Source organism: Rhincodon typus, chromosome 2, assembly GCF_021869965.1.
Source record: "Rhincodon typus isolate 14 chromosome 2, sRhiTyp1.1, whole genome shotgun sequence".
Classification (NCBI taxonomy): Eukaryota; Metazoa; Chordata; class Chondrichthyes; order Orectolobiformes; family Rhincodontidae; genus Rhincodon; species Rhincodon typus.
This window is the reverse complement of record NC_063333.1, coordinates 14011815-14038228: the sequence shown is the minus strand read 5'-3', so window position 1 is coordinate 14038228 and position 26414 is coordinate 14011815. Positions and strand designations below refer to the sequence as shown.

General features: G+C 41.7%; 1 protein-coding gene across 3 annotated transcripts in view; it reads left to right on the top strand.

Moving 5' to 3' along the window:
• The window catches only part of LOC109936458 (histone-lysine N-methyltransferase 2C-like), a 304428-nt gene that overhangs the window by 134356 nt on the left and 143658 nt on the right, over positions 1-26414 (top strand). For all 3 annotated transcript variants that reach the window (XM_048606795.1, XM_048606794.1, XM_048606796.1), the window contains exon 3: positions 9231-9313. In XM_048606795.1, coding sequence (XP_048462752.1) covers positions 9231-9313 — 83 coding nt within the window. The remainder of the gene's footprint in view (positions 1-9230; positions 9314-26414) is intronic.

Sequence of the window (26414 nt, the reverse complement as noted above, 5' to 3'; positions counted from 1 at the left end):
AAAATTCAAAGACTGCTTTCTAGTCCAGCAGGTTTTGAGCAAACAGCCTTCTGGCCCCCAAAACCAGCTTAATCTATTGTTTCTCTTTTATTTCCCCCACATCATCTGTGGTTTGCTGGCCAGAACCTGCCACCCCTTGATTGACCGAGGGCAACCTATAGCCAGCTGTCCATCCTCGAGCACAACACGTCCCTGTGATGAAATGTCTGCACTATTCTTAGAACAATAATTAATCTGTGCAATTACCTTTCCAGGCCAGTTCCTATATGCAAACATCAGTTAGTTAGTCTTTTTCTTTCTTAAAAACAAGCTGTTCAAAGTTTGATCCTCAACTTCATCTCTCAGTTCCAAACCAAAAATGTCAAAAATAAAGAGAAATAACAATGGTCTCAACAGAATGAGAAGTGTGGATATTTCAGCACAAAGTTTAAGTACGTTATTGCATTTATTGGTAGAGAGACTAATTTCAGGATAAGTTTCACCTGAGCCTTGTTGTTCAGTAACACATATATTTTTCATAACTTGGTACTTAACTAGATGTTACTGGATTTTAAGTGCCTAGGAAAGATCTGAGGTAAACTTGGGTCTAGGCCCGAAACGTCAGCCTCTCTGCTCCTATGATGCTGCTTGGCCTGCTGTGTTCATCCAGCCCTGCACCTTGTTGTCTGAGGTAAACTTATGATGTTTTGAGTAGATTGTTGTAATATAACAAAAGGTTTGGATTTATGAATCTATGACATAATGATAAATTTAAATGTTGCAGTTATTATTATGAGAGAACATAAGCATACACATCAGCTGCATATTCAAGATTTGTTCTATCATTTACTTCTGTCTTGAAACATCATAAGGAGTTTAACTCTGTGGACTTTAATGGAGTCTCTTGGTAGCTGTACTTGGCATAGCTGGTGAAAATTAACCTTAAAAAACAAAGCTCACTGTGATTTGTATTGAGTCCAATGATTGGTAATTTATCAACCAAATTGCCAATGTCTATCTTCATATCCAAGAAAATACTGATTCGTGTTCCAGTTTATTCAAGTTCAGTCTGTTGACATTCCCCCTTTTGAAGGTCTTATGTCTCCCAATGGCTGATTGATGTCGTGCTGCTACTTCTCAAATTCAGTCAGATTCTAAATTGCGATCTCGGATGAGACGGACAGCTTGGGTAGTAGGATAGAAAGGGAAAGGTTAGCAGACTCCAGTAATGAGAGAACCTTCTTGTTTGCCATATGGTAGGGATGGAGAAAAGTGATGAGAAAGAGTGTTTATGAAATAGACTTGTTCTTTTATTGTATTCCATTCACCACAGAATTTTCCACTTTAATCTGTGTATTTTGAAGCTAACTCAAGAATAAAAGTTTTTAAAAGAAATTTATTATGTTTGAAAAAGGGCAGATGACTAACTTGATGTGTAAAATGCTCAAAAATTAATTGGCACTCTGTTCCTGTAAAATTGTGTATGAAATAATAGCACTTCTGGCTGAGATAGTTACGATAGTTTTAATGTGGCTTCTTGCTCTGATGCACTTCCATTGGAATGTACCCTTGATTCTAAAGTCCTTCTGTACTTCATAGTCCTTGCTAGCTCTTTTGCTGATATAGCATATTTGGCTCAAAAATAAAGTTGCTGGAAAAGCTCAGCAGGCCCGGTAGCAATTGTGAAGGAAAAAACTGAGTTAATGTTTCGGGTCCGGTGACCCTTCCTGAGAACACAAAACAAAGGATACTAATGGATCAGTTAGCTGGATGGCTGGCTTACGATGCAGAGTGACGCCAATAGCGCATTTCAGTTCTCATACCACTGAAGTCACCATGAGGTGGGGCACTTTGCCTTTCAATTTTGCCCCTTGCCCTGAGGCATGGTGACCTTCAGATCAAACTTTCTACTCGACATCTCTCTATAAAGGTACACACGTTGCAAGATCCAAAATAGCCTGATCCCTGATTGGATCTGCAATATGTTGTTCTAGGAAACTACCCGAATACTCAAGTATTTTTCCTTGTAGCTATATCTGCCCATTTGATTTTCCTAATCTACATCGCGATTAAACTCTCATGTTTTGATGAACTGCTTTCTTTTCACATGCATTTATTATCCCTTGATTTATTCCCTACCCTACAGAACAGCTACTGTTAGGGGCCCTAGGCTTTTTCCCCTTGTTATTTCCTCTGCGCACGCACATGAATTCTACATCTTCCCATCCAATATCATTGTTTGCTATCATACTTATTCCATCTTGTACAAATAAATGTATCCCACCACCCCTTCTTCCTACTTGTCCTTTTGAAAAGTCATATATCCCTGACTATTTGGTTCTCAGTTTTTTTGATCTGTTTTCTAACTGTGTGTCTGTATTGGCTATAAGATCATCACCATTTACCCTTATTTGTACCATTAATTAGTTTTATTCCAAATACTATATGTATTTAAGTGAAAAACTTATTTTTTTTCTTTTCATCATTTTTGCCCCCTTTGACCCTAGCTGTTGCACTCTTTCTGTGTTTATACATTCTGTCCCTTCCCGTTCCATCCTGCCACACTCTGCAGTGCTACTATATCAGTTTTGCTCTGTAAGCCTACATTTTCCCTCTCCCAAGTAATGTGTATTTCACTTTGGAGAGAGCCTGAGTGAACAGATATTTGGGTATAAGAATGTGCATTGGAAGAGCATTGGAATCTCAACAGTTTAAAACAGTGTATTATTGTAAGATGGTGTATTGTGTTATTATTCCAGCTAATACTGTTACTGGGAAAAGTCAGATTGCAGTCTGAAATCTGGCTTGATTGATCATATTTTTTCTATTTTGATCTAACAAGGTGGTCTTTCCCTGAAACGCGCAAATCTGCAGCACTGCACCTGTGTTTAACAATCAAACAGAAGTTTATTATGCAAAAGAAGTTGACATAAAATAGCATAAACCAAACTGTTGTGAAACACACAACAAAATATAATCCCATTAATTCCACAAAGACTGTACTTCACATACTCTCACCAGAGAGAATTTCCTTCTCTTTCATATCTATAGGGCTTATTTTAACAATGGCTTTAATTCCCAACTTGACAGTCTGATGGCCTTTTCCCAGACCCTTCATGCCGCTGAGTTTAGGCTTTCTCAGCTTCAAGTGACCCCATCAGAGTTTTAACCAAACAATACTAGACTGGAATCTTTGAATCAAACTCCTTCCATCGAGATAACAGTTCTAAAACTACCTCCCTTTCTTGGGAACGATAGTTTTGCACACCAGATTCAGCCAAGACATCTGCAAACTGAAACTTAAATTTTTTTTCCACATTATGACTGTTTCCCCTAAGCTCCCCCAGAATTCTGGAATATTTTATGTGGAATCCTAAAGCATTCCACTATTTAATTTCTTCGCTGGTTAAGTATCTTTATGTAAGCAAATCCCCAGTAGTCTCCACAAAGTCCCTCTCTAATGGTACATTTTTAAAATAAGTCACCATGGCCACTGAAATACTTAAAAGCTGAATCCCTTCAGATACACACAAAACTCGTGCCTCCGGTTTCACAAAATCCAAAAAAAAAATCTTAATGCGCATAAATTTCACATCTTGCAGAAGGGTCACCGGACCTGAAATGTGTAACTCTTGTTTTTTCCTTCACAGATGCTGCCAGATCTGTTGAGCTTTTCCAACAACCTTGTTTTTGTTCCTGATTTACAGCATCCACAGTTCTTTTGGTTTTTATCACAAATATCATATTGCTATCCTCCTTTCAATGCTGTATTTTGTCTCTTGGTTGTCACCAATTTATTGCATCCTCCCAGAGAAGTTAGTTTAGACTCTGCTATGAAACTTAATGTTGTAATGGTGCACGTTGTCAGCCAAAGGTAAATCTAGAAAACCACTCCTAAGTTGTAGGCTAAGGATTGGGAAATATGTATAAATTTAAAAACCAAAAATGCTGGAAATACTCAGCAAATCAGGCATCATTTATGAAGAAAAACAGAAGTTTTTCAGGTTAGGCATCAGCTCTCTGACACCTCCTACCGCCCCCTGGATCATGACCCCACCCCCAACCACCAAAACATCATCTCCCAGACCATCCACAACCTCAGGTGACCTCCCACCCACAGCCTCCAGCCTCCTCGTTCCCCAACCCCGCACCGCCCGTTTCTATCTCCTTCCCAAAATCCACAAACCCGACTGCCCTGGTCGACCCTTTGTCTCCGCCTATTCCTGCCCCGCCGAACTTATCTCTACTTATCTCAACTCCATTTTCTCCCCCCGGTCTAAGAACTCCCCACCTACGTCCGTGACACCACCCACCCCCTCCTCCTCCTCCAAAACTTCCGATTCCCTGGTCCCCAACACCTCATCTTCACCATAGATGTCCAATCCCTATATACTTGCGTTCCCCATACAGATGGCCTAAAGGCCCTCCGCTTCTTCCTGTGTCACAGGCCCGACCAGTCTCCTTCCACTGACACCCTTGTCCGCTTAGCTGAACTCATCCTCACCCTTAACAACTTCTCCTTCAATTCCTGCCACTTCCTACAGACAAAGGGAGTGGCCATGGATACCTGCAGGGGCCCAAGCTATGCCTGCCTCTTTGTAGGATACGTGGAACAATCCCTCTTCCGAAGCTACACTGGCCCTATCACCCACCTCTTCCTCCGTAACGTCGATGACTGTATCGGTGCTGCCTCGTGCTCCCATGAGGAGCTCGAACAGTTTATCCACTTCACTAACGCCTTCCACCTCAACCTTAAGTTCACCTGGACCATCTCCGATACCTCTCTCTCCTTCCTGGACCATCTCTGGCAACCACCTGGAAACAGATACCTATTTCAAGCCTACCGACTCCCACTGCTACCTAGAATACACCTCTTCTCACCCACCTTCCTGCAAAAATGCCATCCCCGACTCCCAATTCCTTTGCCTCCGCCGCATCTGGTCCCATGATGAGGCATTCCACTCCCGGACTTCCCAGATGTCCTTGTTTTTCAAGGACCGCAACTTCCCCTCCACAGTGGTTGAACACGCCCTCGACCGCATCTCTTGCGTTTCCCACAACACATCCCTCACACCCCCTCCCTGCAATAACAACAAAAACAGAATCCCCCTCATCCTCCACCCCACCAACCTCCGGATCCAATGCATCATCCTCTGCCCCTTCCGCTACCTGCAATCTGACCTCACTACCAAGGACATTTTTTCCCTCCCCACCCTTATCTGCCTTCCGGAGGGACTGCTCTCTTCGTGACTCCCTTGTCTGCTCCACACTCCCCACTAGCCCCACCACCGCCGGCACTTTTCCCTGCAACCGCAGGAAGTGCTACACCAGCCCCTACACCTCCCCCCTCACTCCCATCCCAGGCCCCAAGAAAACCTTCCACATTAGCAGGTGTGCAGGTGAACATTTGTTTAATATAGTATACTGTATCCGCTGTTCCTGATGTGGCCTCCTCTACATCGGGGAAACCAAGCGGAGGCTTGGAGACCGCTTTGTGGAACACCTACGCTCGGTTTGCGACAAACAGCTCCACCTCCCAGTCGCACTTCAACTCGCCCTCCCACTTCTTGAACGACATCCATCCTGGGCCGCCTCCAGTGCCACAACGATGCCACCTGAAAGTTGCAGGAACAGCACCTCATATTTCGCTTGGGAACCCTCTGGCCCAATGGTCTCAATGTGGACTTCATAAGCTTCAAAATCTTCCCACTCCTGACTGCATCCAAAAATCAGCCCAGCTTGTCACCGCCTCCTTGACCTGCCCGTCTTCCCTTGACTGACCTACCCCCATCCTAACTCCTCACCTTTACTGGCTCCATCCCCACCTCCTTGACCTGTCCATCTCCTCTCCACCTATCTGGTCCTTTATCCGTCTTCCATCCGCCCCCCCGTCTCTCTCTCTCAATTTCAGAATCCCCTTTCCCTCCCCCATTTCTGAGGAAGGGTCTAGACCGGAAACATCAGCTTTCCTGCTCCTCTGATGGCCTGCTGTGTTCATCCAGCTCTACACCTTGTTATCTCAGTTTTTCAGGTTGATGCTTTTCGAGAGAACTGAGGTACCTTTTTGTGAGTTACCTTCATTCAAAAGTTAGCATAGTTTTACCAAAGACGGGAAAATTTGCATTTAATTATAGTTACTGTTATGAAGGCAATTTTTGAAAATCTGTGAAAGAATACTGCACCCCCAATTAGAGCTCAACTTTTGGTGCTGCTTGGAGTTGTCACTTATTAAAATTAATAGAGCAGTGATTGGTAGAGGGCTTTTGGGGCCAACTTCACCCTGGTTGAACTTGTGACTTCTGATAACTTCAGATTTTAGTTAGTCTGTGTGAATTTGGATGACATGACAAGAAAAATTATACTTCCAAGTAAACAAAGGATTTGTAAAGAATCTATCTGTAAGGAAAAGCATTAAGTTTGCTGTGATCTCAAAAATAAAGAATAGATGAATTGTCTGGCCATAAGCCATGGTGTTCGTGAGGTGCTGCAAAATATGTGGTGGACTTTACAATGTGCGGAACTTCAAGGAACAATCAGAAGGGCTATCATTTGTTCAGTTGCTTGATAGCAACAAACTCAAATAAAAGGCAGTTGGTACACATGTTGTCTCTATGTAGTCTTTAAGGGTGATTAGCTGTCAATGCGCTCATTCCTAGGCAGAGAATTTGAGCCAGAAGTTGCACAAGTACTTCTTTCTGTAGCAGGTGCTTGAGTCCCTTAGATGTATAGGTTGCGACAGGTGGCCTGCAGTATTCAATATGTACTGATGCCATTGTCTTGATTTGTTTAAAACACATTTCTGTTTGAGTCATGTTTTCCAAATCAAATAAATTGTGAAAAAAGTTATGTTTTTTAATCTGGAAGTCTAGCTAATGAAAGAGCATCTTAATTGCTCATGTAACTTAATGTGCCAAGTGCACTCCATTCATTAAATATGTTTAAATTGCCAAAGAAACAGTGATGCCCATCATCACAACAAAACAGCCTACCGTAATGCTAGTTCACTTGTCACACAAGTTTCCCTTTTTTAGTTGCACGATAATCAGTTCCAGACGCATACATTACACATTGTATATTGAGTGCAGGACAAATTGTTGGTGTCTTTGGAGATGGTTTACTACTTCAAGCAAGTTTGAAAATTCCTTCCCTTGACTAGGTGAGTAGAATAGCAAAGAACAGAAGATATTGAGGTAATAGCAGTCATTGACATAGAATTCTGCTTGGGTATTACTATGTGTCAGTCCACTATTGTAGGTTTGTATTAGTATGTCATTGGGCGCAAAATAGGAATTACGTGACATTTGAATAAGGCCTTGAGTGAAGACCGTGGTGAGGTAATTTGCAGGTCTGTACTGCAAGTTTAATGTCTATATTAGATATTAATCAATGCAATTGTGACCCAATTATATCAAGTTACAAGATTGCTATAGTTCTGTAAAGTGATTGCTTTTGTTAGATATTTTTCCTTTGTAGAACTCTACTGAACAGTGTCTCTGCACTTGAAGTTATTCATTGAATATGACCCAAATATCAAAATTCTAGATTCAACTGTTGACACTTCCATGGTTGAGACACTAGTATTAGCCACATCACAACACACAAAAATGGAAAACAATTTTTGGGCCTTTCATTATGACCAGTCAAAGGGGACTATTGTCTCATGGCTCTAATTAAGGAATATTTAGTGCTATCCTACAGTGAAATTATGGACAGAGCGAAACTTGAGTAAATGAGAATTTATTTTTCCTCCTATGTTGCAGTGAAGTTGGTAAGATGTATTTTAATTCCCACTGTAAGTGCACATATATTCATTAAATGTTTTATGAAATTCTATTGAATATGTTAAAAATTGAAACTAAGCCAATACATTTTTCACAGTGAATTTTGCCTGCTTGTCAACTGTCATTATTTTGATTCACTTGTTGGATATTGGCATTGCTGGCTAGACTGGCATTTATTGCCTGTCCCTAGTTGCCCTTGAGAAAGTGGTGAGCTGCTGCCTTGAACTGCTGCAGTCAGTGTGCATTAGATAGGCCCAAATGCAGTTAGGGAGGCAATTCCAGGATTTTGACCCAATGACACTGAAGGAATGTCGATATATTTCCTTGTCAGGATGGTGAATTGATTTGTGGGGAATTTGTAGGTGGTGGTGTTCCCATGTATTTGTTGTCCTTGTCCTTCTATATGGAAATGATTGAGAGATTACAAGATGCTGTCCAAGGATCCTTGGTGAATATCAACAGTGCATTTTGTAGATGATACACACTGCTGCTACCGAGTGTTGGTAATGGAGAGAGTGAATCTTTGTGGGTATGGTGAATCAAGTGGGCTATGTAATCCTTGATGTCAAGCTTCTTGATTATTGTTGGAGCTGTACTCATCCAGGTATGTGGGCAGTATTCCATCGCACTGCTGACTTGTATCCTGTAGGTGGTGGACAGCCTTTGGGGAGTCAGGGTTTGAGTTACTTGCTCCAGTATTCCTACCCTCTGACCTGCAGTTGTATTCACTGTGTTTGTGGTGAACCCAGTTGAGTTTCTGGTCAACGGTAAGCCCCCAGGATATTGATCATGGGGAATTCAGTGATGGTACCTCCATTAAATGTCGTGGGGTGGTGGTAAGATCACCTGTTATTAGGGAGAGTCATTGCTTGGCATTTGTGTGGCATGAATATTATTTGCCACTTTGCTTTTCAAGCCTGGATATTGAGCTTTACTCTTTTTTTAAGAGAAGACTGCTCCCCTGAATGCTATTGAGATAAAAATATCAACTCGATCACATTTTTGGAAGTCCAGCGTCTTTCCAGTCAGATGCTCCAACATTCTACAGCTGATTAATGTGGCTTAAAATTCTAATGAGAGGTAGTGAGCTGAATGTAAATCATTTCAGTTGTCCTCATTGACAATCACTCACTAATGAGTATGATTGTCCACCTAAGATATTCCATGTCACTGGTCAGGAGTTGTCGGTCCTTGTGTGTCTGATGAGCCTAATCCTAGAGCTGCATCTCCAATCACAGGTTTTTCTTGAGATGGAGTTAGTCCTTGACCTTGAGATCATTGACATTCTTTTCTCTGGTTTCTTTTCTGTACATTTCCTTGCTGCTGGGTGCTCTCAAAGAATCGTGTTCTTTCACACAGGAGTTTCCTCCAAGTCAGCCTTCTAGAAATGCATGTGCAGATGAAAAAGTACCTACTTGTTTCCAAGTTGGATCCATTCCTCCTTAAGCTTGCTACCTCTTTTAATCGCAGGTCTCGGAGCAGGGGGAGGACGGTTATTGAAGATGATGACAGTATGGATGGGTTGGAGGCAACAGAAAATGCAATGGAAACAGGTAAGAAATTACTTTTTCTGATACTTTGAGTTGAGAATCATGTTTTTCTTCAAGTGTTCACAAGATGCATCTTAGGCTTGTAATTTGCTAGTGGAACTGGAAAATACCAAACATCATCAAGTTGAAGCTCATTCAAAATAATTTAATAACAGCGCTGTCCTCAGCCAAATGTTTTAAGCTGAAATAAAGCAAAACTGTGGATCTGGAGATCTGAAACAAACAAAAACAAATTTCAGCAGTTCTGGCAGCACCTGTGGTGAGAAAAGAGTTAATGTTTCAAGTCCTGTGACTCTTCTTCAGAACAGACCTTTCTTCTGAAGAAAGGTCACAGGACTCAATGTTAACAATGTTTTAGGCTGTTTGCCGTCCGCAGTGTGCCAGTCTAATGGATATTTGAGATATAAACTAATCGGAGCAGAAAACGTTGAGTGGATTGATTAGGGTTTTTAAGTGTTTTGATAGACTGATTAAGAAAAGATGACTTTGGATTACGCATCAACCAAATTTTTTGCTGAGAGCTCAAAGGATTAGCTGATTGTTATTTATGTTGTCAGAATAGGAAAAGCTTTGGCAAAGAGACAGGAATGAAAGTCAACCTAACTTTATATTTCATAGAATCCCTACAGTGTGGAAACAGATCCTTCGGCTTGTATACAAATAGAAAAATTTCTTCTGGAAAAGGAGGACAAAAGTGTTGTCTGCCATTTACTTTAAATTATACCAGGCCCCCCTAACCAAAGGACCCATGCTGTTCTTTCATCATTGTTGGGTTAAAATCCTGGAGTATTTTAAACATCGCAATTGTGGGAGCACCATCACCAGTTGAGCATGTTCCAGCTTGATGCCTACAAGTACCATCATCTTGACAATCAGATGGGCGATGTTCTCAAAATAAGCACTACGTTTCTTGTGCGAGCTTGAATGTGGAATTCCTTCAAAAACTACTATTAAATCACATCCACCAACATATGAATGTTTCCAATGCTCGTCAACATCGTATTGCTCAGTGGATTATTGTTTATTGTGGAAGTGGAAGCTAAAATGTTGCAATTTATTCAAGGCACAATAAATGTTGTACTTCTCAGATTTCTCTTGTATGTATTGCCCATAAGATATAGGAACAAAGTCCTGCATAAGAGATTATTGTGCAAGATTAAAGCACGTGGGATTGGGGAAGTGTATTGAGATAAATAGAAAACTAGTTCATGGAGAGGAAACAAAAATAGGAATTAATGGGTCCTTTTCAAATTGATAGGCAGTAACTAGTGGGGTGCCACAAGGATTGGTGGTGGGACCCCAGCTATTCACAATATATATTAATGATTTGGATGAGGGAACAAAATGCAACGTCTTGAAATTTGCAGATGATACCAAGTTGTGTGGGAGAGTTAACTGTGACAAGGATGCAGAAGTCGTTCAGCATGATCTGTACAGGTTGGGTGAGTGGGCAAATCAATGGCAGATGCAGTATAATTTGGATAAATGTGAGGTAAATTGGGAGAGAGGAGTGTGCACTGGGAGCTGGGTGTCCTTGTGCACCAGCTGCTGAAGGTAAGCATGCAGGTGCAGCAGGCGGTAAAGAAGGCAAATGGTATGTTGGCCTTCATTGCAAGAGGTTTCCAGTACAGGAGCAGGGATGTGTTGCAGTTTTACAGGGCCTTGGTGATGCCACGCCTAGAATATTGTGTACAGTTTTGGTCTCCTTTTCTGAGGAAGGATGCTCTTGCTCTCGAGGGAATGCAGCGAAGGTTTATCAGGCTGATTCGGAGGATGGCGGGACTGATGTATGAGGAGAGATTGACGAGGTTAGGATTCTTTTTGCTGGAGTTCAGATGAATGAGGGGGTGGTCTCAGACTTTTAAAATTCTAACAAGACTGGACAGAGTAGATGCAGAGAGGATGTTCCCGATGATTGGTGTGTCCAGAACCAGGGGTCACAATCTGAGAATTTGGAGTAGACCATTTAGGCTGGACATGAGTAGACATTTCTTCACCCAGAGTGTGGTGAGCCTGTGGAATTCATTACCACAGGAAGTAATTGACACTGAAACATTGAATGTATTCAAGAGGTGGCTAGATATAGCACTTGGGGCAAATGGGACCCAAGGTTATAGGGAGAAAGCGGGATTAGGTCATTGAGTTGGATGATCAGCCATGATCGTGATGAATGATGGAGCAGGCTCGATGGGCCGAATGACCACCTCCTGCTCCTATCTTCTATGTTTCTATGAACTGAATTAGGCCATTTGGCCCATCAAGTCTGCTGCACCATTTGATCATGACTGATGTGTTTCTCAACCCCATTCTTCTGCCTTCTCCCTAAAGGGGGAGGGTGAGCAGCCAGAAGTTGTGGTATACATTGGTACCAATGACATAGCTAGGAAAAGGGATGAGGATCTGAAAAGTGAATATAGGGAGTTAAGGATGGAAGCTAAAAGCCAGGATGAGCAGAATTGTAATCTCAGGATTACTACTGGTGCCATGGACTAGTGAGGCCAGGAATAGAGACCGAGTGCAGCTGAACATGTGGCTACAGAGCTGGCGTAGGATATGTGTATCATTGGGATACCTTCTGGGCAAGGTGGGATCTGTACAAGGACAAATTGCACCTGAACTGGAGGGCACTAATATCCTGGGTGGGAGATTTGCTAGAGCTCTTTGGGAGGGTTTAAACTAGTTTGGCAGGGGAATGGGAACTGGAGCTACGGATCAGAGGATGGGGGAGCAGGTGTACAGGCAGATGCAGCATGCAGAGAGTCTGTGAGGAAGGATAAACAGTCGATAGGGCACAGTTGCAGTCAGTGCGACTGGTTGAAGTGTGTCTATTTTAACGCAAGAAGTGTCAGGAATAAGGGTGACGAACTTAAAGCATGGATCAGTACTTGGAACTACAATGTGGCTATTACGAAGACTTGGATAACACGGTGTTGGATGTTCTGGAGTTTAGAGGTTTCAAAAGAAATAGGGAGGGATGTAAAAGAGGTGGGGGTGTGGATTTGCTAATCAGGGATGGTATCACAGCTGCAGAAAGGGAGGCCGTCGAGGAGGGTTTGTCTACTGAGTCAGAAACAGGAAAGGAACAGTCACTTTATAGACCCCTGAATAGTAACAGAGACACTGAGGAACAAACTGGGAGACAGATTTTGGAGAGATACAGAAGTAATAGGGTTGTTGTCATGGGTGACTTTAACTTCCCTAATATAGACTGGAGCCTCCTAAGTGCAGATAGTTTGGATGGAGCAGATTTTGTCAGGTGTGTCTAGGAAGGATTTCTGACCCAATATGTAGATAGGCCAACTAGAGGGGGAACCATAGTGAATATGGTGCTTGGCAATGAACCAGGCCAGGTGTCAGATCTCTCAGTCGAAGAGCATTTTGATGATAGTGATCACAACTCCCTGACCTTTACTATAGTCACGGAGAGGGATAGGAGCAGATGATATGGGAAAGTATTTAATTGGGGAAGGGGGAATTACAATGCTATTAGGCAAGAACTGCGAAGCATAAATTGGGAACAGATGTTCTCAGAGAAATGCACAACAGAAATGTGGAGGTTGTTGAGGGAGCAGTTGCTATGAGTACTGGATAGGTTTGTCATACTGAGGCAAGGAAGGGATGGTAAGGTTTTCATTTCATATTTCATACAATCCTTAAGGAACCTTGGATGACAAGACATGTGGAACATCTAGTCAGGAGGAAGAAGGAAGCTTACTTAAGGTTGAGGAAGCAAGGATCAGTCAGGGCTCTAGAGGGCACAAGGTAGCCAGGAACGGACTGAAGAATGGACTTAGGAGAGCTAGAAGGGGGTTTGATAAAGCCTTGGTGGGTAGAATCAAGGAAAACCCCAAGGTGTTCGGTACTTATGTGAGGAACAAGAGGATGGCCAGAGTGAGGGTAGGGCCAATCAGTGATAGTGGAGGGAACTTGTGCGCGGAGTCAGAGGAGATCCTGAATGAATACATTGCTTCAGTATTCCCCAGTGAGAGGGACCTTGATGTTTGTGAGGACAGTGTGAAACAGGCTGATATACTCAAACAGATTAATGTTAGGAAGGAGGATGTGCTAGAAATTTTGACAAACAAGAGGATAGATAAGTCCCCTGGACCAGACAGTATATACCCACAGTTACTACAGGAAGCAAGGGAAGAGATTACTGCCCCTTTGGCAATGATCTTTGCGTCTGCACTGTCCACGGGAGTAGTACCCGATGATTGGAGGGTGGCAGATGTTCTGATGTTCAAGAAAGGAAATAGGGATAATCCTGGGAATTACAGACCAATCAGTCTGTCTTCTGTGGTGGGCAAATTATTGGAGAGGATTCTGAGAGATAGTATTTATGATTATTTGGAAAAGCACAGTTTGATTAGAAATAGTCGGCATGGCTTTGAGAGGGGCAGGTCATGCCTCACGAGCCTTATGAATTCTTTGAGGATGTGACAAAACACATCAATGAAAGTCAAGCAGTGGATGTGGTGTATATGGATTTTAGCTAGGCATTTGCTAAGGTTCCCCATGGTAGGCTCAGAGAAAGGAGGCATGGGATTCAGGGAAATTTGGCTGTCTGGATACAAAACTGGCTGTCCAATAGAAGACAGTGGGTGGTAGTAGATGGGAAGTAATCAGCCTGGAGCTCGGTGACCAGTGGTGTTCCGCAGGCATCTGTTCTGGGACCTCTGCTGTTTGTGATCTTTATAAATGATTTGGTTGAGGAAGTGGAAGGGTGGGTTAGTCAGTTTGCCGATGACACGAAGGTTGGTGGAGCTGTGGATAGTGTGGAGGGCTGTTGTAGGTTGCAGCGGGACATTGACAGGATGCAGAGCTGGGCAAAGAAGTGGTAGATGGAGTTCAACCCAGAAAAGTATGAAGTGATTCATTTTGGAAGGTCGAATTTGAAAGCAGAATACAGGGTTAATGGTAGGATTCTCGGCAGTGTGGAGGTACAGAGGGATCTTGGTCCATGTCCATAGATCCCTCAAAGTCACTACCCAAGTTGATAGGGTTGTTAAGAAGGCGTTTGGTTTGTTGGCTTTCATTGGCAGGGGAATTGAGTTTAAGAGCTGCGAGGTTATGCTGCAGCTCTATAAAACTCTGGTTAGACCACACTTGGAATATTCATGTTCAGTTCTGGTCACCTCATTATAGGAAGGATGTGGAAGCTTTAGAGAGAGTGCAGAGGAGATTTACCAGGATGCTGCCTGGACAGGAGGGCAGGTCTTGTGAGGAAAGGTTGAGGGAGCTTGGGCTTTTCTCATTGGAACGAAGAAGGATGAGAGGTGACTTGATAGAGGTGTATAAAATGATGAGGCATAGATAGAGTGGATAGCCAGAGACTTTTTCCCAGGGCAGGTGACTATTACGAGGGGGCATAATTTTAAGGTGATTGGAGGAAGGTATAGTGGAGATGTCAGAGATAGGTTCTTCACACAGAGAGTGGTAGGGTTGTGGAATACGCTGCTGGCAGTGGTAGTGGTGTCAGATATTTTGGAGACTTTTAAGTGACTTGGATAGGCACATGGATGATGGTATAATGTAGGGTATGCGGGTAGTTTCATCTTAATAGGATAATAGGTCAGCACAACATCATGGGCCAAAGGGCCTGTACTGTGCTGCACTATTCTATGTTCTATGTTCTAACCCTTGATCGGCTTACTAATCAAGAACCCCTCTATCTGTCTTAAAAACACTCAAAAATTTGACCTCCACAGACCTTTGCAGCAGTGAGTTCCAGAGATTCACCACCCTGTAGCTTTAGAAATTCCTAGTCATCTCAGCTCTGAATGGTTGGCTGTTCACTCTGAGGCTGTGCTCGTGTGTCCTAGTCTCTCTCCTACTTAGTGGAAACATGTTCTCCATATCCACTGTATCCAGGCCTTTCAGGCGTCTGAAAGTTTGTGAAATCCCCCTCATCCTTCTAAAGTCCATCGAGTACAGACCCAGACTCTTCAACTGCTGCTCATTTGAAAAGCCCTTCAGCCCTGGGAGCATTCTTGTAAACCACCTCTAATCCTCTTCCAAGGCTAGCACATCCTTCCTTAAATACTTGGCCCAAAACTGCTCGCAATATTCCAATTGTGAACTGAACGAGAGCTTTATTCAGCCTCAGCAGTACATCCCTACTCCTGTATTCTAGAAATGACATTTCATTGGCAGTTAGGAAGGCATATACAACGTTAGCAATTTAAATGTGCATTTAACCTTAGGAAAATCCTGAACCAGAACTCCCAACACCCCTTGTGCTTCAAATTTCCGAAGCCTTTTCCAATTTAGAAAATAGTCTTCCTTTGAAAGTGTATAACCTCACGTTTTCTCACTTTGTATTCTATCTGTCACTTCTTTGCCCACTCTCCTCGCCTGCCCAAATCCTTCTGCAGCCTCCCTTCCTCCTCAACACTATCTGTCCAGCATGATAAATATACACTTAGAGGAAAAATAAGTTAATACTAGACAGTCAGCATGGCTATATCAAGGGCAGGCCATGTCTGCCAAATTTGTTTGAGGTGACAACAGGCAGTGTATGAGGGTAATGTTGTAGATCTATGTTTGAATTTTCAGAAGGCATTTGATATGCTGCCACATGACATGCTGGTTAGTAAATTAAAAATGTTTAGGATTGATGGGTTCTTGGCACTATTAATTAGAGTTTTGGCGATGACCTGTAGTTTGGGTTGTGGGTGAGGCTGTTGACTTGCTGCTGAGCAGGCTTGTTCTCATTTAGATGTTTCATCACCATGCTAGGTGATATCATCAGTGGAGCCTCTGATGAAACGATGTTATTCTACTCCGCTTGGAATTTATACAGTTTGGTCTGTTATCGTGAGTAGTATACCATATACAAGTCCATACAGAACAAAACCGGAAATTACATATTCACCATAACGGACCAAACTGTATAAATTCCTAGTGGGATAGAATAATATCGCTTCATCGGAGGCTCCACTGATGATGTCACCTAGCATGATGATGAAATGTCTGAACGAGAACAAGCCAGCTCGGCGAGCAAGTCTGATGCTAAACTAGGGAGAATATTGAATTGTGAGGATGATGCTAAGCAACTTCAGAGGGATATTGACAAGTTGGCCAAATGAGCAGACACCTGGAAGGTGAATTGCAATGCATAGAAATGCGAGGTAATACATTTTGGTAGAAGAAACACGGAAAAGTAATACAGGCTCATTGGCCCCACTTTGAGGGGAGTACAGGAGCAGAGGGACCTTGAGGTTCACGCGCATAATTCTCTGATGGTGGCCAGGCAAGTTGAAACAATTGTTAAGAAGGCTTACAAGATCCTTGGATTTAATAAGAGTATAAAAGCAAGGAAATGATGGTACACCTCTACAAATCATTGGTTAGACTACATCTTGAGTATTGTGTTCAGTTCTGGGCACCCAATTTAAAGAAGGATTTTAAAGCACTGGAGCGTGTCCAAAGGAAACTTGCTAAAATGATACCAGCAATGAGGGATTTTAAATACAAGGAAAGATTGGAGAAATTGGGCTCATTCTCCTTGGAGCAGGGAAGATTAAGGGGTGACCTTGATGGAGATGTTCAAAATTATAAACCATTTTGACAGGGTAAAGAAGGATATTCTGTTTCCACAAATTGGTACGTCAGGAACTAGGGGGTCACAATTTCAAGGTTGTCATCAAGAGAGCTATGAGTGAGATGAGGCGAAACTACTTCTCTGAGGGATGTTAGCATTTCGAATGCGCTGCCTAGGAGAGTGATGGAGATGGGCTCTATAGGTTTCAAAAGAGGGCTGGGGATATATAGTTGAAAGTGATGAATTTAGAGGGTCACAAAATAGCTCCTTTTTGACATGTTTCAAAATTCCATTTACTACAAGGGCATTTCATACAACAGTTCAGCTATCCAAGCTTAGGAAATAAAAAAACATATTTCCATTACCATTTGGAAGTGATAAATTTAGAGGAGATAGGGCTGGAGAATGGGATTGGCTGGGTAGCTCTTTCAGGAGACAGAACATACACGATTGGCTTCCTTCTGCACTGTAAAATTGGATGATTGAGGTAAAATGGGACTGCAGATTGATATTGCTTGCAAACTTGATTATATCTGGCTGTGTGAACTCTAGCTGTACTACTCAATAATGTTAACTTAGGTTATAGGCTTGTGTCAGGAAAGCAGCAGAATATCAGCAGTGTTGTGAATCAGGAACAGTACTCGACCACGACTGAAGCAGAGGTTGAATGGAGCATAGTTGTTGAAGAATACGTTAATGAAGTGACTATTTTTGAATGTTTTATAATTTGTAAAGGCTGATGGTGGGTGGGACTATATCTTGACAGCATTGTCAGGCTGAAATGAAGCTTAAGAGGAGATGGTGGTTGGAGAGGTTCAGTGAGAGTTGGAAGGTTATGCTTCAGTTATACACGACATTGGTAAGATTGCATCAGGACTATTTGTACAATACTGGTCTCTTATTCACAGAAGGATGTTAACGTATTGGAAGTAGTTCAGAGAAGGCTTAATACACTAATACCTGGAATGTGATGATTGCCTTAGGAAGAAAGGCTGAACAGAATAGGCCAGTTTCCTCTGGAGTTTAGAAGTGGCCGTAGAAATAGTGGATGCATTGGTGGTCATCTTCCAAGATTTGATAGATTGTAGGACAAGACCCTGGAGAATGGAGGCTAGCTAATGGAATCCCTGTGTTTAAGAAGTGAGGCAAAAAAAAAGGTGCTGGGAATTATAGACTAGTCAGCCTGACGTCAGGAGTGGGATAATGAGTCCGAAAAGATTAGAGTTGTACAGCATAGAAAAGGCCCTTTTGGACCACCATGTTTTTGCTGATCAACAAACACTAATCCCATTTACCTGCACTTGGCTTATAGCCTCTATGCCCTGGCATTTTAAGTGCTCATCCTGATGCTTCTTTAAAATCGCAAGAATTTTTGCCTTCACCACACTCTCAAGCAGCATGTTCTATATTGACCAACTGTCTGGATGAAAAATGTTCTCATTTCTTCTAAATTACTTTTAAATCTAAACTTATGCCCCCAGCCTTAGACTCATCTTCCACGGGGAGGAGATTGTCACGATCTACCCTGTCTGTGCTTCTCATAATTTTCCATACATCAGATGCTCCCCCTCAGCCTTCTCCGCACCAAGAAAAATAAATCCATCCTCTCCTGTCTCTTCCATAACTAAGACTTTTCATCCTAGACAACATCCTGGTGGATCTCCTCTACAACTTGACCAGTGCAATCACGTCCTTCCGACAATGTGGCGACCAAACTTGTGCACAGTATTCAAGACTTTCTTTCTCCTACATTCTATGCGCTGCCTAATGAAGGCAAGCATCCTGCATACCTCCTTCACTGCCTGTCTACCTATGCTGACACCTTCAGGGATCTATGGACTTGTAAACCAAGGTTCCTTTTTTGTTCCTCAGTACTCACTGGGGGTTCAACATATATTGTGTATTCTTCCTGAAGTAACTTCAGAGGCCAGTATCCCATCACAATGTCACCCTTTCTTTACACGTGGAGAGTCCTTGACACAGCCAGCTTTCAGAATGAACAGGATGTCTGACGTTCAGTTCATATCTGTCAGCCAGGGCTCCCTGATTTAGGGCTGTTAATCTGGTCCAATCGGGTAACTCATTCTATGAGGTCTATCTGGCTGACCTTGTTACAATCATTACACTTCCCTTATTAGATCTCTGAAAATGCATCACCTCACACAAGGTTTAAATTCCATCTACCATTGTTCTGCCCGGTTTACCAGTTGATCAATATCAGACTGTAGCCTGAGAGGATCCTGCTCACTATCAAGAACAACAACCCCAATTTTCATGTTATCTGCAAACGAATAATCATATGAAGATATGATTAGTAAATATCCAAGTCGTTAATGTAAGTTAGAAATTGTTGGGGTCCCAGCACTGAATCCTGTGGTATACCATTGTCACAGTTAGGAAAAAAAAAAGCCCTCTGTCATCTTTCGCCTCCTATTTGTAAGCAAAGTTTGGACCCACTTTGCCAACTTGCCTTAGATCCCACAGGCCCTTACCTTTTGGATCAGCATTCTATGTGGAATATTATCGAAGGCCTTACTGAAGTCCATGTAAAACACGAGAACAGCACTACCCTCATCAATTTAGTTACATTTTCAAAAAAATTCAACTAAATTAGTCAGATGGGGTCTCCCTCTCAAATTCATGCTGACCTGTCCCTGATCAATCCCTGACTTTCCAAGTATTGATTAACCCTATCCTTCAGGACTTTTTTCCATTAATTCCCCTAACAATCTCATTAGACTAACTGGTCTGTAATTACACATATAACACACTGTGGAGCTGGAGGAACACAGCAGGCCAGGCAACATCAGAGGAGCAGGAAGGTTGATGTTTTGGGTCAGGACAAGAAGGGTCCTGACCTGAAAAGTCAACTTTCCTGCTGCTCTGATGCTGCTTGGCCTGCTGTGTTCCTCCAGCTCCACACTGTTTTATCTCTGACTCCAGCATCGGAAGTTCTTACTATCTCTGGTTTGTAATTACCATGCTTATTCCTGCTGCCTTTATTGAACAAAGGAACCACATTAGCTATCGTCCAGTCGTCTGGTACCCAGCAGTCTCCTATGCCTCCCATGGTGGCCTGGAATACATCTCATCAGACTCTGGGACTTCATGCACCTTTTATGCCTACTAAAACATCTGATACTTACTACTTCTTAATCTTAGCGTGTTCTGGAACTTCATCCTAACTGAAATCCCTGGCTACAATGTCTTTCTCTTCTGTGAATACTGATGAGAAGCATTCATTTAAGACCTCCCCCACATTCACTGGCTTCATGTACAAATTGCCCCTCCGGTTTCTAATAGGTTCTACTTGTATCCTGGTAATCCTCTTCCCCTTAATATGCTTTTTAAAAAAAAAAAAAAGGAATTTTGAGGTTTTCCTTGAACCCGTCTGCCGAAGATATTTCATGGCCCATCTTTGCCTTCCTACTTTTAATTTTAAGCAACCTCCTGCACTCCCTACACTTCAAGGGCCTCCCCTGTTTTGAACGTGATGTACCTGACATGTGCTTCCTCCTTTTTCTTTACGAACCCTCAATAACCTTTGACATCCTTAAGAGGAGCACCTGACCCTGAATTCACACTACTTTTTAAAAGACTCTCTGCTCCTATGATGCTGCTTGGCCTGCTGTGTTCATCCAGCCCTGCACCTTGTTGTCTCGGATTCTCCAGCATCTGCAGTTCCTACTATCTCTGATCCCACTTTCCAATTGTAGACTTTACTGTAAATAGCTGCTCCAGTCTGTTTGCCAGATTCTGCTCAATGAAATCAAAATTGGCCTTCCTCCAGTTTAGATACGTATGCACTATCCTTATCCCTTTTCATAATGACTTTGAAACTCAGCGTTATGGTCACTGTCCCTAAAATGCTCACCCACTGAAAATTCAACCACTTGACCAGTTTAATTTCTTTGGATTAGGTACCACATACTGACACAAAAAACTCTCCTGTGTGCACTTAAAAATTTCATCCCATCTAATCCTTTCACACTAAGGTGTTTCCAGTTAACTTTAGCAGAGTTAAGTCCCCTACAAATATAACACTGTATCTCTTGCACCTTCCTATGATTTGCTAACGTATTTCTTCCTCTATCTCCCTCTGACTGTTGGGAGGCCTGTAGTATAATCTCAGCAAGGTAAGTGCCCCTTTTTTATTTCTAAGCTCTACCCAGATTGCCTCATGAAGACCATGTGAGGATATCCTCCCTTATTACTGCAGTGATGATTTTCTTTATCAATAATGCAATGTCTCACCACTCTTGCACACCGCTCCATTACGCCTGAAACTTCTGTACCTTGAAAGGTTGAGCTGCCAGTCCTGTCCTGTTCTTCAACCACGTATCAGTGATTGTAACAATACCATATTTACAAGTGCTGATCAATGCTTCAAGTTTATCCGTCTTACAAGTCAAGCCCCTTGCAATAAAATTGATACAGTTTAGGCTTCTAGACCTCCCATGTGCCTTATCCTGCCCGTGTCTTGTCTGCCGACTAGACTGTCCTAGTATTCCTTCTGTATCTGATTAGACCTGGCTTTGATTTGATTTTGATTTTGATTTTATTGTCACGTGTACCGAAATACAGTGGAAAGCTTTATTTACAAGCGGTGCAGGCAGATCACAGCAAACAAAGGATATGAAGATCAAAAAGACTTAGAGGCACACAGGTTATTTGGCAGGTTACATTGCTGACTAGGGATCATATCACAGCTGTGTTGACGGTGGATACATCGGAAGAATCTTGTAGTGAGGCATTATGGGTGGAGCTCATAGGAAGGGTGAAATCACAATGCTGGGAGTTTTCTGCAGACTTCTGAAAGCCCACGTGAGCTTTAGAGCGCATCCCTTTTTTTTTTTAAGTGGTATAATCACTGGATGAGTAATCATTAGCCCAGGCCAGTGCCTGGGAACACTAGTTCAAGTCCCATCACATCGGATTTAAATTGAACTAAAAATTTGGAATATAATGCTAGCCAATAAAGGCAACCATGAAACTATCATCAACTGTCATAAAAACCTATCTGTTTCACAAATCTCCTTTTTGGAGAAGAAAATCTTGCCATCCTTACCTGGTCTGATGTACATGTGACCCTAGATCTTAAACGCCATCTGAAATGGCCTAGCAAGCCACTCCGTTCAAAGGCAATTAGAGTTGGGCAACAAAAGCTTGCCTTCTCAGTGATGCCTGCAACCCATGAAAGAATTAATAAAAAAAAACTATTGACTGCTGTTACATATGTTAACGGGGAGAATGGATTCCATTCCTCCACTAGTCACAATGAAGTTTAATTTAAAAAAGTGATTTTAGCAATTATGATTTTTATCAAATTATGTATAGTTCATCAGAAACTAGTCACTCAGCTTCTTTAAGTTAAACACAAATGTTGTAAACAATCTTACACAATCAAAGATTTAAATGTTGGTAACAACAGGATTAAACTGTGCAAATATATACAAATTACCTTTTTTGAAAACAAGCACACAGACCTCCAAGTCAGAAGAAAAATATAAAACCACTGCAGAGTATTATTTTAATGTTGCATGGCCAAGTAACATTGAATTTCAGAAAACATAATTAATTACAGGTTGTCTGAGATGGTAGTCTGCAGCCTAAGTCACTTTACATACAAGCTGTTATCGTTTGGATTTCATTCTGGATCAGGTATTGCTAGCTGAATTTTTTTAATCATGAGATTGTACAGTTAATTCTGAATTCTATGTTAAGAACTCTACTTGCAGTGATGAGGCCTTCTGATGACTTTTCAACTGTCACACCTGAATGTTTTCTGATAAATTGAGAGCGAGCAAAGACTTGCTCTGAAGCCAGTTATCTGTCTGCCTATTGACATCCAATAGCTTAATTTCGTTGCCAAACTGGGTCATCTGACCTCTCTGAAAATATTGTAGACTGACTCCAATCAAGTGGCTTGTGTTCTTTTTGAAAGCAATAATTTTCCATCCTGCAGCCAATCAATTTTGCTTTGCAAAGTATTTTCCAAAATGCTTAAGCTCTCGCTGTATATCTAGTCAATGGTATTCTAAATGAATATATCTGCTAATCAGTGCACAGCCATGTTTTCAGTTTCCCAGGTCCTCGAGTTTTGTATTCTAAACTTCTCCCCACCTCTACCTCTCTCTCTAAGATATTCATTAAAATTACCCCTTTAACAAAATCTTCACTCATCTGCCCGAATATCATATTGTGGAGCATGATGTAACATTTTGTCATACTCTTCTATGTAGTGCCTGGGATCATCACCGAGCTAAATGTGCGATATAAAAACAAGCTGTACGTGTCTTTGAGAAGGGTTTGAGGTTGTTGTTCCTTAGCTTGACCCTGTCTTACAATGACTTGTTAGGCTGAGAAGAAAATTTAAAATGAAACATTAGCCTGAAGAGGACGTCAGTTTATTTTCCAAAAAAATACAACAGGACAAAGGGGTCCCTTGGTGCAGTGCAAATGGATGTTATGCTTTGTATCATTCCTCATTTAAATGAAAAGTAGTTACTGTAGTCCTACCAGAAAGGACTGCTGTCTTATTAGAGACATGACTGGTGCTGCTTGTTGCTATGCCTCAGGTGAGGGCAGAACATGGAGGAGAGTTCTTCATGGTATCCTCAGCTGGTGCAGGAATTGAACCCATGCTACTGGCATTGCTCTGCATTGCAAACCAGCTGTCCAGCCAGCTGAGCTAACCAGAGAGTCATTGATCTGTGGAATTCTGTTTCCCAGAAATTATTGAATGTTGGGTCCTCGTATTTATTCACTGTAAAGTTGAATAGAGTTTTGATAGTTAGGCATGTCCAGGGCATACGAGAAGTGGAGTTGAGACCACAATCAGATTGACCATGATCTTATTTAGTGACTGCACAGGTTAGGAGTGTAGAATAGTCTCTTCTAAGTCTTTTCGCCCTCTGTATGTACCAGATGTCCTGACATGACAGCCCTCTAAGTGAAATGAAACTAATGGTCTTGGCGGCAGCCAGTGCAGCATACCTTGTGTTGGCTCAGCTGCATTTGTTTTAGTTGTGGACTGTTCTGTGGCCAAGGAAAATGTGGAATGAGAGATGCAGTATTAAGTATTACTTAATGCTAGCAAAATGTCTTCACAATTTGTTTGAATTTTTGAAGAGGTGGCCAGGAAAATGGATGAAGGCAGAGCAGATAAAGTTCCAAATGTTAGACTGGTTAGTCAGGTTAGATCACATGGGATCCAGGGAAAACTAGACAATTGGATGCAAAGTTGGCTTGGTGGTAGGAGACAGAAGGTAGTAGTAGAAGGTGGTTGTTCAGCCAGGAGGCCTGAAAGACTGAAAGGTTTGAGTTATAAGGAGAGGCTGGATAGGCTGGGACTTTTTTTTTCCCCCTATGGTGCAGGAGGCTGAAGTTTTCTTTTATAGAGGTTTATAAAATCATGAGGGGCATAGCCAAGGTCTTTTTCCCAGGGTAGCAGAGTTCAAAACTATAGGGCATAGGTTTAAGAAAGATTTAAGAAAAGAAAGATTTAAAAGGCAGATGATAGAATTTGAATTCAATAAAAACCTGGAATGCTAACTGTGAAACTGTTGTTGATTATTGGGAAAAACTTGTCTGGTTTTTTAAAGTCCTTTAGGGCAGAAATTGCCATCCTTACCTGGTCTATATGTGACTCTTTCTAATTGTCCACAGTCCAGTTAGGGATGAGCAATAAATGTTGGCCTAGCCAGTGACGTACTCCTCCTGTGAATGAATAAAAAAAGTTAGTGATTTATTGCATATTTAATAAGATGTCATATGAAACTTTTACTATCTCTAGTTATATTGGCAAATTCCGATTCTATTCTTGAGTTGGCCGTTCTTAAACTTTTTAAACTAAATGTTTCATTGAACACCCTTCACTGTTGTTTTATCTATTAGTAGAACTTTCCAGTTTACTGTGGGTAGTCTCTGCCTTCCTTGTATCCAAAATTCTAGTATCTGATCTTTGCTTGTCTCTTGCAAACGCTGCATGAAACTTAATCATTTTGAATAGTGATCATAACAAGTGCTCACAAATAATTAGGTCACTAGTTAAATCAATCAGGCTCATTACTTATTACTAGATCCAATATTATTTGTTGCATCCAAGACATATTGCCTTCATCCATGTAATTGATATTTTTACAAATGGATTTATATTTAATGTTGCATCAGGTTTGAAGAATTGTGGCAAAATGAATTAATCTCAATGTTTGAGGGCATGTGAGGAGAAGCATCTTTTAATAGGTCATCAGAAGCATACTGCAGATATTAAACAAAAATGGAAGTTGCTGGAAAAGCTCAGCAGGTCTGACAGCATCTGTGAGGAGAAAATCAGAGTTAATGTTTCGGGTCCGGTGACCCTTCCTCAGCAACTTCTGTTTTTGTTCCTGATTTACAGCATCTGCAGTTCTTTTGGTTTTTATTCTACAGATATTGAAGTTTTAAATATGATTGATAGCTGATTGCTTTGTTGTAGACCCTGGTTTTTTTTTTCATGAACAGTGACTGATTGGAGTGTTTTATTTGGTTGAGTTGGCAAGAAGCCTGCTAAGAACAGACTGAGTTGGGGGAAAGCTTACTATGAACAAGCTACCCAGCTGATGTCTTCAATTTCATGAAAAGAAAACCCTCTATCAGTTTAGGGTGAAAACTGTTTGTTTGCTTCAAAGAGTGATTGAAAGAATATCTCTTGATTGTGTGTCCTGAACAAGCTGTGTCTGCAAGACCTCAGACAATTGTGATTTGGCCACACATGCCAGAACATCAGAGCAATAGACTTCAGATCATCCTATGCCTTAAACCCATTGGCGAAAGTATATTTTGTTATCAGAAAAAAATCTCTGCATATAATTTTTTTCTTCTTTTCATGAAGTGTTTGTTTGAGTGTTTGCATGTGTTTCTGTGTTATTTATTGGAATAGGCATTTATACTTCAGTTACTGACTGCATGAACCAATTTTTGCATCTTCATTGAATGAGCTTTGTTTTGATAATAAACCCCATAATTTTGTTTATTAAGGCACCTTGTTGATGTAGGTCTTGTCATTTAAAACCTGATTTGGATGAGGTATTTAATTGGTCTTGCTGGTAACTTGGTATTTCTTTATGTTGCAACCCATGGACTAAAGTGTCAGTGCACTCCTCCAGCCTGTGTCAGAGCAAAATAGATTGTCAGTGTTTGAGACAACAGCTCTGATCACTGTGGCAGGCACTCTAGTAGATAAATTCTGCCAATCCAAAAGTGGTCCCCTCCTCCCTACTCTGTTTTCTGTTACCTAACCAATCCATGATCCGTTCTAATATAATACTCCCTACACCATGAGTTCTTCTTCGGTGTAGCACCTTATCAGATGTTTTTAGAAATCCAAGTATACTGCATTTTCAGTTTACCCTTTATCCACCTTATCTGTTGCTTTCTCTGGTAACTCTGATAGATTTGTCAAAAATGATTTCTGTCCACTCCCATCACTTTTGTTCTCTCTCCTATCCACATGAGACTTCCTTAATGTCTGTCTGTCCTGAAGATCTTTTTAACAGCTTTTAGTAGACTTTGTGTCAACAG